Raw genomic sequence first — 13171 nt, forward strand, 5'->3', positions numbered from 1 at the left:
TGCCAAAGTACACAACAAAGAGGCGCAAAACCGAGACTCCGGCCAAAGGCACCAATAGATCACGCTACGGCTCTGCGGAAGCTGTTCGGCTTTTGGCGTACGTTTTATGTAATTTTAACAAAGTACCGAGTCAATTGAAATTTATTAAATATGCAGTGTTTGATATGTACACGGAAGTCAAAAGTGCAAACAAAAATGAACTTTGCATTCATACTCGAAAAATTTTAGCGTTTTGCTAACATCTATTTCTTAAACCATTCGCTGTACGGATAATTTCTGTGCCTAATGTATGTATAGCTATTTATTCAAATATGTATTGTAAAAATAAACTTTCCACCCGTCAATTCATACCTTCCTTCGCCAATGTACAGTGAACCAGAGGAGGAATCGAGCAGCTACATGTACCAACGCCATTTGCTGTAGTGACAGGCTCCAACGAATCTCCAACGTTCAAAGTAAGATCTCCATAGTTACATTGCAATTTCGGATCGTCAATGGTGCCGGCACCTTTAATCACTTTATCAGTTGCAGCAGCTGAAAACAAAACGTCACCAGCTTAACTCACCTGATTTCAAATTTAATATAATCAAAAACTCACGCGATCTCCAAAACCACGGACAACACATGTCAGCTCTATACACTGGAGCAGCTTCTGGCTTAAATTCATTATTGATTTCAAAGGAGCACTTTTGCACGAAGCATTTTTCGCTACTCATAATGTTTGTCTCGTCAAAGTCCTTCGAGCAGATGCATGTTCGGCATGGATCACCGGGGATTTGCATTCGTTCTCCCTCAAGGTAAGTTTTGCCATCAAGGCTGCACTTTTCCAATGCGTTGCGATCATCATCGCAGACTTTCCCGGTTGAGCAACATTCGCCTACTGTGTATTGCAGCACGCAGTTTGCGCCCCAATAGCGGAAAAACTCCGGACAGTCGTTATGGGCGTTTATGAAATAGGCTTCCGGAGTCGTAAAGCTAGCTCATGGATAATAATATCGGTTATCAATGTTCGTACCGAAACCACGCCCCTTTTCATAAATACTCACTTAACGCACTTTGCTTGTCCAATACATGCAGATGAGATTTCCTTATATGGTACATCTTCAAGGAGATTGTAGGTTTTGCCAAACAAATAACATTTGTCTTTTCTACGATTGCTCAAGTTAAGACAATCAAAACTTATAGGACACCCCAGATCATTTGTCTGCTCGCTGGGGGTGCAGCCCATCGAAGTATAATGAATCGTTGGTTGATCACATGTCGCCACAGTAGAGGCTAAAAATCGTAGATTTTTGATTTCGTATATCTAGTTAACAATTGACACAATTCCGATCAACTTACCAAATCCTTCAATGGCGATCAGCTGAATTATTATTTGCGTCTTCATAGCTACAGCTGAATGGGCATTAAATAATACCCAGATGATTTATGATGATAACGGTAACTGAGAAGAAAGCGATTATTTGTTCCTGTTCGACACACAACTGATACCGTAATGAGTCGTTTGGTTGGCAAATAGGTGTAATTTTAGTAATTTCCACATTCTGTATGTATTAAAATAAGCCAGGTTTATTTTTGTTTTCTATTCCAACGTATAACTTCAATCACTTAATTTGATTCCTACCCGGGGCGGATCCAGAGAAAAAATTTGGGAGAGGTCTGAATTTAATGAAAGTGAAAAATTGGGTTCAAAAATGAAGAAGTAAAATATAAAAAATGTGTTTTGTAAACTCATTAATTGCAGTTTAACAGAACGATATCAATTTAAAGTTCTCTATAAGTCGACAATTCCGGAAGGGTAGTATCCATATAATAATACTGATGGGTTTTTATTAAGGTCTAGGATTCCTACTAACCCTTTTTAACTCTTTTTTGAAATTTAACGAAATTTTGCAAAAGTTCTGGCCTCACTTTTCACAGATGGATTTCAAAAAGTAAAATTTTTATTTTCACGATAGTCCCCAGTTGTAGGGTTCAGAAAGTGATATTCGTTGCGGAATTCGATGGACCCTAGTTATCTAGTTGCCTAAATATATTGTCGAGCCCCTCGATCTTCCTTAATGAGTAGTTCACAAAATCTCCATGACTCGTAAAGTAAAGCGAGAATTGTCTCTTGTAACCATATCATTGGCATAGCACGAACACCTGCACAAATCGTAGATGGAGTTGCAGAAAATGAGCATATCCATTGTCATATCAGATTTCGCCACTATCCTCAATAGCGTAGACTCGCTCATCTCCACACACCTGGCCACGTCCTTACAAGCGTTTTTATTTTATAATAGTCCTATCATCTACTTAATGAAAACGCTCGAAACCGAAACAGTTTCCATAGATGACGGAGATAATAAAAGGCGAAAAATATATATGATGTGATAATTAGAAGATATATTGGTTATTGTTATTGTTTAGTAGAGAAAAAATACAGACACATAGCTATTCAAACAGAAAAACCAAACAAACAGGATGGATCTCACCAATATATTAGAATACTCCGCAGCCTGTACACTGGTCTGGGCACCATACCGCATCTTCGGGCCACCTCCACTGGCCAATCCGCAGCCAATAGCCGACAACTGCATTAGACCGTGACGTGCGCAATCTTCAAATGCTTCCTGTCCGTCGGTGACAGCCAGACCGGAGACAAACATAACAGCGATCCTGTGATTTTGGAACGCTTCGGAGACCCAACACTTGTGACTGCAAGAACATTTACGGCCCCCACTTTTTGAATTTTATCACTCTCAAAAGGATCCGAAATGCTTCAAAACCAAACAAAACCGCAAAAATCCTATTCTTGGAGCAGCTTCAAATTTTTCACAAAAAATGACGCGAGCGAAAAAATACTTGCATCTGTCGCTAATCGTCTCTTGTAACCATATCATTGGGAAGCGAAAAAGTTTAAATATTATTTTAATCTATAGTACTTTATAGCGGCCATATTGGATTTTGCCGCCTTCTAAATTAAAAAAAAATGAAATTTCCCCCACCCACCGATCGAATAAAAATATAAATTACACACAATTGGAAAGCTGAGATTTTTCCCCCAGAAGATTCTGTAGAGTACCTATGTAAATTTTGTGATATATATACATATCATATCAACTGGACATCAATTGATTCAGTCTGTAACGTAACTTCTATTGATAAAAGTCAAGGCAAAGGGATACAGTATGTTTTATTTCATCGTTACTATTATGCGTAGGACATTGTGTAATTGTTTTGAAATAATTCATCTGAACATTCCAACTCGACAACATTTCAGTTCGAATTTCTACATATTAAAGTCCCCCCCCCCTCCCCCCCTCACTACGCCCCATTGCTCAACTACCTACGCTCATGAAATTGAGCTAAGGCTTTTGAATAATTCATCCAAACATATCAATGTAGTAAAACTAAAATATATAATGTTATTTTGGAATGCTATATGAAATACCATTGGTACACCGGCAGTGTTGGCAATAAAAATGATTTTTGGCATTTAATTCGATGTATCGAACTTTGAACAGCTATAACTTGGCTTAGAGACATTCTAACACCATACATCCTTCGGCAAAGTTGTTCAGCATATCCAGGACTATACTTCTATCTATTTGTTGGCACACTAGAGGAAGAATTGTAGTCTGTAGAATTAAAAATGCAAAAATGTAGGTTTTCCCATATTAATCTCCATACAAATTTCAATCGCAATGCGCTACGCCGGGTCAACACCAATCGACCCCAAATTTTGCACAGTTGTTTGGGACCCCAAAAGGAACCAAAAAAGTGCTGTGCTCGGTTGATGTGGCTATGATTACATTTTTCCATATAACAATGCCCCACCCTAATATATATATATATATATATATATATATATATATATATATATATATATATATATATATATATATATATATATATATATATATATATATATATATATATATATATATATATATATATATATATATATATATATATATATATATATATATATATATATATATATATATATATATATATATATATATATATATATATATATATATATATATATATATATATATATATATATATATATATATATATATATATATATATATATATATTGCAACATGATCTCAAGTCACACGGTTTACGCGCAATTTGCTAGCATTGCATCCATGGATGAGTCGAATTTGCTATTTAACCTTAAGGTGCCCGTCTTAGACACCATTCCCTAATTTCAAAGTAGAACACGAAAACGAGAAGATTAGTTGGTGCTGTTTGTGTTATTTCATTAAAAGCATTGAATCTTTTCAAAACAATTGAAGAATTCTGTATTGCAGTTTAATGCTTCTTAATTGAATGTGTTTCCAAAGATTCTGACTCAAATGAAAAAAAAAACAGGTGTTATGATTGGAATGACGAAATTCAGACCTTGAAGCATTTATGAATGCTTTTTTCAGGCCACTCAAGAATGAGTGCGGATTGAGTTCAATGTTTAAATCATCCGCCTTTTCAATGAAAGCCTTGAATACTGTTCTATATAGGGATTCAGTTTTAGATGAGCACGTAAACTGAAGGGTAAGTGTGCAACGGTGCAATGCAACAGTAAAAAGTTATCTGAAATGCCCAGGGACAGTGTCAAAAGTTCCATCGCAACCGCATTCGACGCGAAAATTTAAGCACGATTTTTATTCTCGACAACATCAGTCAAGAAGAAACGATCCCCATCAAGTGTTTTGGTAAATTGTTCGGCAACGGAAAATGTATTGTAACGAGGTTACAGAATTAATTATAAACCGATCAGAATTAGAATTACAATTTTCATAATTGCGACTTCGTGTTCCGGGTCTCTGATTTAGCCTACTGCTGCTAGTCGCCAGGTAGAGACAACTCCGCGACTTTCGATGACGTTGGTAAGCGGATGTGGGCCCCCGAAGTCGAACGAATGAAATCGGGTTAAGTCGGATAACCAATGGGGGTTTGAAGCCCAATAGAGAAGTCGAGTCTTACAATCCTGACCACAGACAAGGAAGGTTCAGAAAAAATCAGTAGCCAGAAGATCATTTAAAACAGAAAGGTAGAGTAGAGTTACGGTGAAATAAGAAAAATGTCATAGTAAAGAGTAAAGCGAGATCAGAAACTAACAGAAATTGTGAAGAGTGAAGAAAAGGAAGATCTACGGCCAACCAAGGCCACTATTCGCGTCCAATCGGCCATTTTGTGCCCAAGTAAGCCACATTTCAATCAAATCCGCCATAGGTTACTTAAAATAAATTATTCCGGTTCAGGCAGAGCCAATAAGATCAGCAAAATACAACCATCAAGCGAGCACAGCAAAAATAGCCATAACCAATTTAGGTATTAGGCTGGTAAAAGGTAACTTAGACCGTTCATAAATTAGTTACCCGAATTTTAATTTTGGAAATCGTTTGAAGCATTTCCTTCAAACGAAGGTACCACCCTAGGGCACAAACGACGAAACAGTTGCTTGGGCAGCTCCCTGTACCCGTCGTCGCTTACCTCGTCTAGTGACGTCACACGGTAATTAAATGTTGCACGTCGATAGGTGCGAATTCAACCCCAGTCGACGAACCTCACGCGGGTGTGTGAATCGGGAAGCGTATTGAGCGCACTCACAGAGGGCAGTAAAAACAGGAAAGTGAAACGCGTCAAAGGGAACACGCCTGCAGGCTGCAGCTGCAATTGCACTCGACCGCCGATGGAAGCAGAGAAGGCCGAGGGGTGCGCAGATGGGAATATAAGGGCAAGTAAAGTGGCGAAAACAAATTAATGTATATAACCATAGTTTTAAGAACGATTATACAAAATTAGGCGTTTAGTTAATAGAATGAAATCAGTTTTTTTCCTTTATTACCCGTCAGAATAAATCGCGATATATGACCGAATCAAAGCAAAACGTTTGAGTTACTCAGTGATCCTCGGTTTGGATGTTAGGTCGATTTCTTCCATTCGCGGTTTGGTATCGGTAGAATAGGCTCTGGAGAGGGAATCCCACAGCGGTAACCAATCCACCCTGTAGGTTGAAACAATTTGTTTGGTCATTCGTTCGGTTTGGTGTTCGCTGATGTTTCGGTCGAATTCGGTTGTCGTCGACAAGAACTCGCCCTGAGGTCTCCCAGCCGGGCACGGGATGAACTTTTAGCGTCATAACTCGCTCCTTCACGGCAAGACTAAAGCTTGCCTGGCGCATAAGTGAAGTCTGTAACCTGATTCAGTCGTCGGTACGTTTTACCTCCCGTTACAGTATCGAGCGTGATTGACTCTTGGTCATGGATCCTTTAGAGAGCGCGCGACCTTTTCACAATTTTACGCTGTGCTTCGGTTATTAGTCTGTTCTGGATGTGGTCTGGGAACTGCACCGAGGTATTACGTATAATTTGCGCGGGCCTACCGGAATCTCCCAACGGCCTTCGCTTGAGAGCTTTGCGTATTTTGAATTCAATATATTTTCAACAGGTCGTTTCCATGGTTGTGATATCCATTTCTACACTGCGCCACCACCCGAGATGGACATTTGCTACCCTCTCTTTTATTCCTGTGTGCACGTTAACGACACTCCCAATAATGTGAAGAGTCAACCTATTGTACATAAGAACAGTAGATAAGTATATAATAACAATATTATACAATACTCATCAAAGCATATTTAAAAATGTACATCAGGAATCAGAATATATTGGCTTAAGGTTGCACGGAGAATGCGCAAAATTCGCAAACGAAAAAAGCAGTTTTTTTTCCACACCGTATGTGAGATCTTCATAAAAATCAATCAGCAGTACTGTAACAACATTCTACACACACTGATTGATTTTTATGAAGATCTGACATACGGTGTGGAAAAAAACTGCTTTTTTCGTTTGCGAATTTTGCGCATTCTCCGTGCAACCTTAAATGGCACGTTCCCCGTATGTAGATTAGGATGTGAGCGCAGGTAGGTCAATCTCAGAAGGGAATGTGAATTTTTAGCGCATTGTTACAACTGGTTATTTTATTATACGTTTATTTTAATATAAAAAAGCAAATTCTAAACAATTTTAAAAATTCTAACCTCAAATTACATATGGCATCACAAAATATTTTAATCACCGGTCTTCTGTTGGCGAAATACGCAAAACCTTTGTAGGCGAGCAAATCTTTTCCTTTTGAGGTCGGCAGAATCTCTGGGTGTGACTCGATGAGGTCACCATCATCAAATCCCAAAAAATCAAATTGTATTGCGATAATTGGGATACTCGCTGCGCTCAAACAGAAGATTTTCACCATTCTCAAGATAATTTTGTTATTATATTGACTCTTAATAAGAGGCGAATGACCTTAAGGTTAAATCCTGTATAATCGGAATAAAAAATAATTGGCTCATAATAACAAAGCAAAGAAGCCGACATAATGAAATTAATAATGAAATAATGTGGTACCCTCCCTAATAATGCAAAAATAGGTACCTTATCCCATTCAATGTTATAAATGGATTGCGGTTTTGATTAAAATGTTGTGATTATATATTGTTATTTTTGTTACTACATATTACACATCTATCACCTGATTTTTTTACGAATTCCCCAAATCTCCGTGCAATTATTTGAAAATTGTCTTTATTGTGGTTGAGAAACCTCAAATGTGGGATACATGGTTGTTACGTATACTGTAGTAAACAATTACAGTTAAGTTTCTGTACGATGAAGCGTTCATTTTTGACAATTTTTTTGTTGTTTTATGGCAACAATGACTTCAAATGTTCTGGCGCGAATGTGGTTATTTGCAGTGGTGTGTATGAAGCATGGCGAAGGGGATCAAATCTCCACGAATTTTAAGGGTTCAAGTGGACCCATAGCATTTATTTAAGCAAACTTTAGTAAAAATATAGTTGAACAATAAATCAGTTCAATCATAACATATTCATACAATTGACATTCTCCTGTAATTCCGCATACAAAAGTATAGTATGGCGTGAGTAATTTTATCAATTGTATAAAAGTTTGAAAACAAATCTTCTTCGTTTCGTCTGAGATTTTTTTTTAAATCGGTAAAAATTCGGTTACACAGGTCAAATCTCTTTTTCGTGTTAAAGAAATTTATGTTTAGATAAAACTACGCAACTTTCTAGTATATTCTATCAATGTATTGTGATCCACCCTTGAGTTACAATGATGGTTTCAAGTCTCCCCGGGGATCAAGTCTCCTCAGTCTCTCCTATAGTACTATTGGTAAACATACTCTGTTTGATTTAAATATTTAGGTAGTTACCGTTATGCTTAAACATTTGAGCTACATGCCAGCTGCTTACAACTGCATAAGTAACTCTCCCTCGAACGATAAACATAATTGTCAAAATATGATCAAACTGCATAATGCATACATGAAAGGATTTACTCAAAAAACATTCTGGTAATTGATAACTCTATAAATACATAAACCACAGATAACAGACATTTAGGCTAGAACAAAATTTGTTAAAAAACCTGTGTTAGCTTTCAAATTGATAAACGTTGGAAATCCGTGTTTCACTCTTGCCATCTACGCAACTGTTTGCTACATGTGATGTTGCACTCCAATTGCATTGCGTCGATCACTGCGCCACCTACAAACGTTTGCCAAACGTGTTATAGAGTCCGATTTATACGGAATTTCAGTAGCGGATATTTACACATGCTTCAAATCGAGTCTAAACGTCTGTTATCCGTACATATACTTTAACCAAACGACCGTTATGCTAAATTACCGTTTGTCCCTAACATAAAAATATTGATACGGAAAGACCTTCAGCAGTAGCACGGCTCAAACTTATGCCGAATTACATGACTTCTCGCACCGTCCTAAATTATGTCTGTTTCCCGGTAGTTACAAATGACCTCCAGTGTGATCACTTCTCAATGACCCTCACATTACGCAAAATTAGAAAATATGCGAAATGACCGTTATGCAAATGACCGTTATCCTGGAGATAACATTAGTTATGCCAAATGTCCGCTATGCCAAATGACCTTCAGTTCAATTCTCAAAATTATGCCAAATGAACATTATACCAAATAACCGTTATGCCAAATGACCCAGACCCCTAAGAAACGACTTTAAATTATCTTATCCAAGGAATCTGATGTGTGAATTATTCGTACGAAATTGTCGTTTATTTTCAGTATGAAAGGAACTGAAATCGGAGTTATCCAAACACTGTCATCATATGTTGGAAAAAATAAACTTTTTTCGCAGGGTAATTGGATTCAATTAGGGTTTCAATCTGTGTATGAAATTCTTGTCGAAGAAGGGCAAAACGATATTCTTATGGCGATTTCGCTTGAACCCGAAACTGAGTCAGGTTCTAACCCCAACCGCTGTCAGTTCATACATTTTGACAGCAGTTAAGGTTAGAAACTGACTCAGTTTTGCTTCAAACAAAAACCACATTAGTGATCCCAGCCGAGTTTTTAACGGAGACGAAATTTTATTCAGTTTGAACCATAAAACAAAGGCGGTCATCTGTTCAAAATCCGAAAAAAATGTGTACGATCAAAAAAAAATATCACGGTTTTGAGTACTTATGGGGCTTCCGGAGTGGCAATACCACCATGTGTAGTGCTTCCATATCAAAGCATTCCTCTCAGAGTCGCCAAGAGTTTTCCTCCGAATTGGGGTGTCGGAAAATCGGAAACCGGATGGATGACCAAGGAAGCTTTCATGGGATACATAACTAACGTTTTTCATCCATATGGGACCATTCATAAATTACGTAACGCTTTTAGGGGGGGGGGGGAGAGGGTACAACAAGTTGTGACATGTTGTGACATAGGGGGAGGGGGAGTTAACTAGATCGTTACGTAACATGTTTTCACCGAAGAAAAAAAAAATTCTGGGAATTTGTTACGTAATAGGGGAGGGGGGGATGGAGAAATTTGTGACAATTTGTTACATGGGGGGAGGGGGAGTCAATTTTAGGCAATTTTTGCGTTACGTAATTTATGAATGGTCCCTATTTGATCCGTGAGAAGGTACAACTACCGGTAGTATTGTTCGTTGATGGCCATCGAAGTCATACTCCTTTTGAGACAGCTGAAGAATGCGTTAAACTGGACATAATCCTCATTTCACTTTATGCCAATTCTACACACATTTTGCAACCGACTGATGTGGCAATATTTAGATCACTCAAAGCAAGCTGGACTAATCAGGTAAATTTAATTATACTAGCTTACCTTTAAATCTGTAGGTTCGAATTTGGCAAGCTGAGCATCCCGGAAAAACTATTAGGTTGGGTGAATTCGGGTGTATTTTGAAGATGGCAATAAATTCCTCATTCAAATCGAAATCGGTTATCAATGGTTTTAGAGTCTGCAATCTCTATCCATTGAATGCAGATGCAGTCGATTACTCGAAATGCATTGCTAGAAAGCACTATCATCAACTACCACAGGAAAAATTTGGTGACGAGGAAAGCGTCCTTATATCTTGTCAAGACATTCAAAACGCAATCAACCTAATTCCTGTCAGAAAAGCGGCGTAGTATCGAATGGTCGAAATGGATGATTTCACAAACGAAGCTGATAAAATTGTATGTTCTATATGTAAAAAACAATACTGGCACCGCTTGATGAACGTGACATGCCCGAAAGGAATCGATCAGCGTCACCGAATTTGCCGCACATTCTGAAAAACTGAATACTTTCAATTCCCCGATTGCATTAGACGAGAGTATTTGAACTTCAGAAAATGTAAGAGCAGATCGCAGAGATGGAGCAACTCAAACTGATCAGTTGATTATCGAAGTACAAACGATCGATGAGGTGTGTACGGTTTCTATGAACACGCCAAACTCTCTTTCTGGTCGGGACCTCCAGATTAAATCAGATTGCATCGATTTTTGTCGGTAAGTTATCATAGTTGCAAAGATGATTGTGGATTTATTTTTCTTTTTATGTACCTAAGGATTATTCAACACTCGGAAATAGTGCATGCTGATGATCTTCCTCAACGGCATAATGCGGAATTGAACACAGTATCCTCTGACGAACACGTTAACAAAGATATAGTAGATACTGGTTTCCAATTGCATCAATCAGTTGTAACTCCATTCAATGGAATCAAGGAGGAGTCTGGTGTAAGTCAGCAAGCAGTACAGAAAGGAATCACGGAAAACCTGACTGATAAGACCCCTAAAACGCACTTCGACGAACACCGGCGAAAAAGCGAAACAAATTCAAACATGCAAAAAGCCCTCCAGTTCTAACATCTAAAAAGCGGCTTGAGCACCATCAAGCAAAACAGGCAGAAAAGGAGAACATTCGTGAAGAAAAGCAAATGAAATCAGAGAAAAAAAGAGCTGAACGCATGAAGAAAATCGAAATGAAAAAATTGTCAGCTATAACAAAACTGGAGGAGAAATTGACACGTTTAAAGACGAATATCAACGTCGATGGTGTTTTGAAGACATGTTAAATTTTAATATTCATGATGGTTTAATAAATAAAAACAAAAGATTTTCCAATTAATAATAACAGCAAAAGATTTTATGTTTGTCTAGTCTTTAATTTAAGAATGCTACAATCCAACTATTATCTCCTATGTGAGATTACTGCGGCGTAGGTCTGTAGCTATTGTCACTATCAAACTGAGTTTAAAGTGGTGTTCGCCCGCAAAATAGGAATTTGATCCAGTACCTTATTAATCAATAACTTGACCCAATGATTTTCGTCCAAGAGTTTGAGCATTGATGAAATATTAGAACTTTAGAATTAATAGTTCCTCTGCATTTGTATTTTTGTTACATATTTTCTCAATTTGGAACAATTTCAACTGTCACAACCATTCCAAGCCTCATGTTCTTTAGGATTTCAAGGGATATGGAATAATTATGCGTAGCAAGGCAGTGCAGAAGTGTCTAAAAGCGTCGTATTTTAACAATGGCTCATTTATTTCAATTATTACCCAATTAATAAAAAATATTCCAACATAATTTGATTTTTTTCATCTAATCATATTTTTCTTTACATACTGTGCTAAAATAAATTTAACTATTAACTATTACCTATAAAATGAAAAATCAAAATTTTATGCACAAATTTCTTGACGTGCGTTTCATGGACCCAGGGTCCATTATAGGAAAAAGGGTCCATTATAGTAATACGGAATCCAGTTTGCATTATCAATATTTCCTGGTGAAAACTAGTCTGTATGACTTAGTTTTTCTTAATTTTGTGTAAAAGACTTTGAATTTAATCAAATGATAAAATATTGAACTCAAAATACAAATAGTTTGATCCAAATTCGTTGAAATTCTTAACACCATCTACTGCGGGGTCCATTACAAGCATATTAACCCTAGATAAAGATAAAGAACCTGAATTCATGTATAACCTGAGCTTGTACATCTACTAATGTATTAGAACTAAATTGTCAAACATTTTTAATACAGGCTGTCGATGTAAATGCAAATTGTTTATGAAGCCATCGTTTTGAGATCTGAGGATGATCGTTTACAGAATCAGAACGCCCCAAAAAAATTCAGACAATAATTCATAACTATAGGTTGCGTTGTGTGTAAATGATAAATCGTAAATAATAATTAGGAAGAATCACGATAGTATAACACCTGAAAATATATTAGTGGAACATCTGCGATAAATTTTTCTAGCTGACCTTCGTGTTATTCATTTTTAAACAAAAGTTACGGTTGCTTGCCTTCTTGCTTCATTATGGTACACTACCACTACTCTGCGTTCGCAAGAAATCAAGCTTCTGCACAAAATAACATGCACTTCGAAGAATAGATTGCGATAGGCTACTTGGAAATACCGTCTCAGCTGTTAATCGAATTTCCAATACTAAACATCATCTCAGGCTTTCAACGTGAAGCTATTGAGTGTGATTTTGCTAGTCTAATGGGTGTTTAAATTATATGTATTTTTATTTGCTTTGTTGATGAGATGAGAGGCGTTTTGTTGTCTTTGTCCCTGTATTGATGCAAACTAAAGTGTAACATGTATATTATGTACACAATATTCTAAATCGTGATGGATTTTTTCTAATCATTTGCATTAAATGCTTGAAGAGCTTTGTCATCAAACTTAGGGATCACTGTACTTATCGACATTGTCGAATCCACGTATTTATGCGCACATTTGTACGTATTTGTTAGGGTCAATCCCTAGTCTCCGTTACAATAATGTTAATATCATTAAGATTGCCTCTCATT

At 37.1% G+C, this 13171-nt stretch overlaps 1 protein-coding gene across 1 annotated transcript; it reads right to left on the reverse strand.

Annotated features, from left to right (window-relative positions):
- Positions 1-208: 208 nt before the first annotated feature.
- On the reverse strand, positions 209-1605 carry LOC131689721 (uncharacterized). Its single transcript, XM_058975007.1, has 4 exons — positions 1342-1605; positions 1047-1275; positions 599-975; positions 209-534 (listed from the first exon to the last, which is right to left on the reverse strand). The coding sequence occupies exons 1-4, from the start codon at positions 1385-1387 to the stop codon at positions 341-343; spliced, it is 846 nt and encodes a 281-aa protein (XP_058830990.1). The 5' UTR covers positions 1388-1605; the 3' UTR covers positions 209-340.
- Between the last annotated feature and the right edge of the window lie 11566 nt (positions 1606-13171).

Source organism: Topomyia yanbarensis, chromosome 3 (genome assembly GCF_030247195.1).
Source record: "Topomyia yanbarensis strain Yona2022 chromosome 3, ASM3024719v1, whole genome shotgun sequence".
Classification (NCBI taxonomy): domain Eukaryota; kingdom Metazoa; phylum Arthropoda; class Insecta; order Diptera; family Culicidae; genus Topomyia; species Topomyia yanbarensis.

What these genes read in the sequence shown, in the direction of transcription:
- LOC131689721 (XM_058975007.1), bottom strand. Translation starts at nt 1,387, where the DNA reads ATGAAGACGCAAATAATAATTCAGCTGATCGCCATTGAAGGATTTG. An exon ending in GATCGCCATTGAAGGATTTG is followed by an intron (nt 1,276 to 1,341) that starts GTAAGTTGATCG and finishes TACGATTTTTAG; the next exon opens with CCTCTACTGTGGCGACATGT. An exon ending in GGACAAGCAAAGTGCGTTAA is followed by an intron (nt 976 to 1,046) that starts GTGAGTATTTAT and finishes TCCATGAGCTAG; the next exon opens with CTTTACGACTCCGGAAGCCT.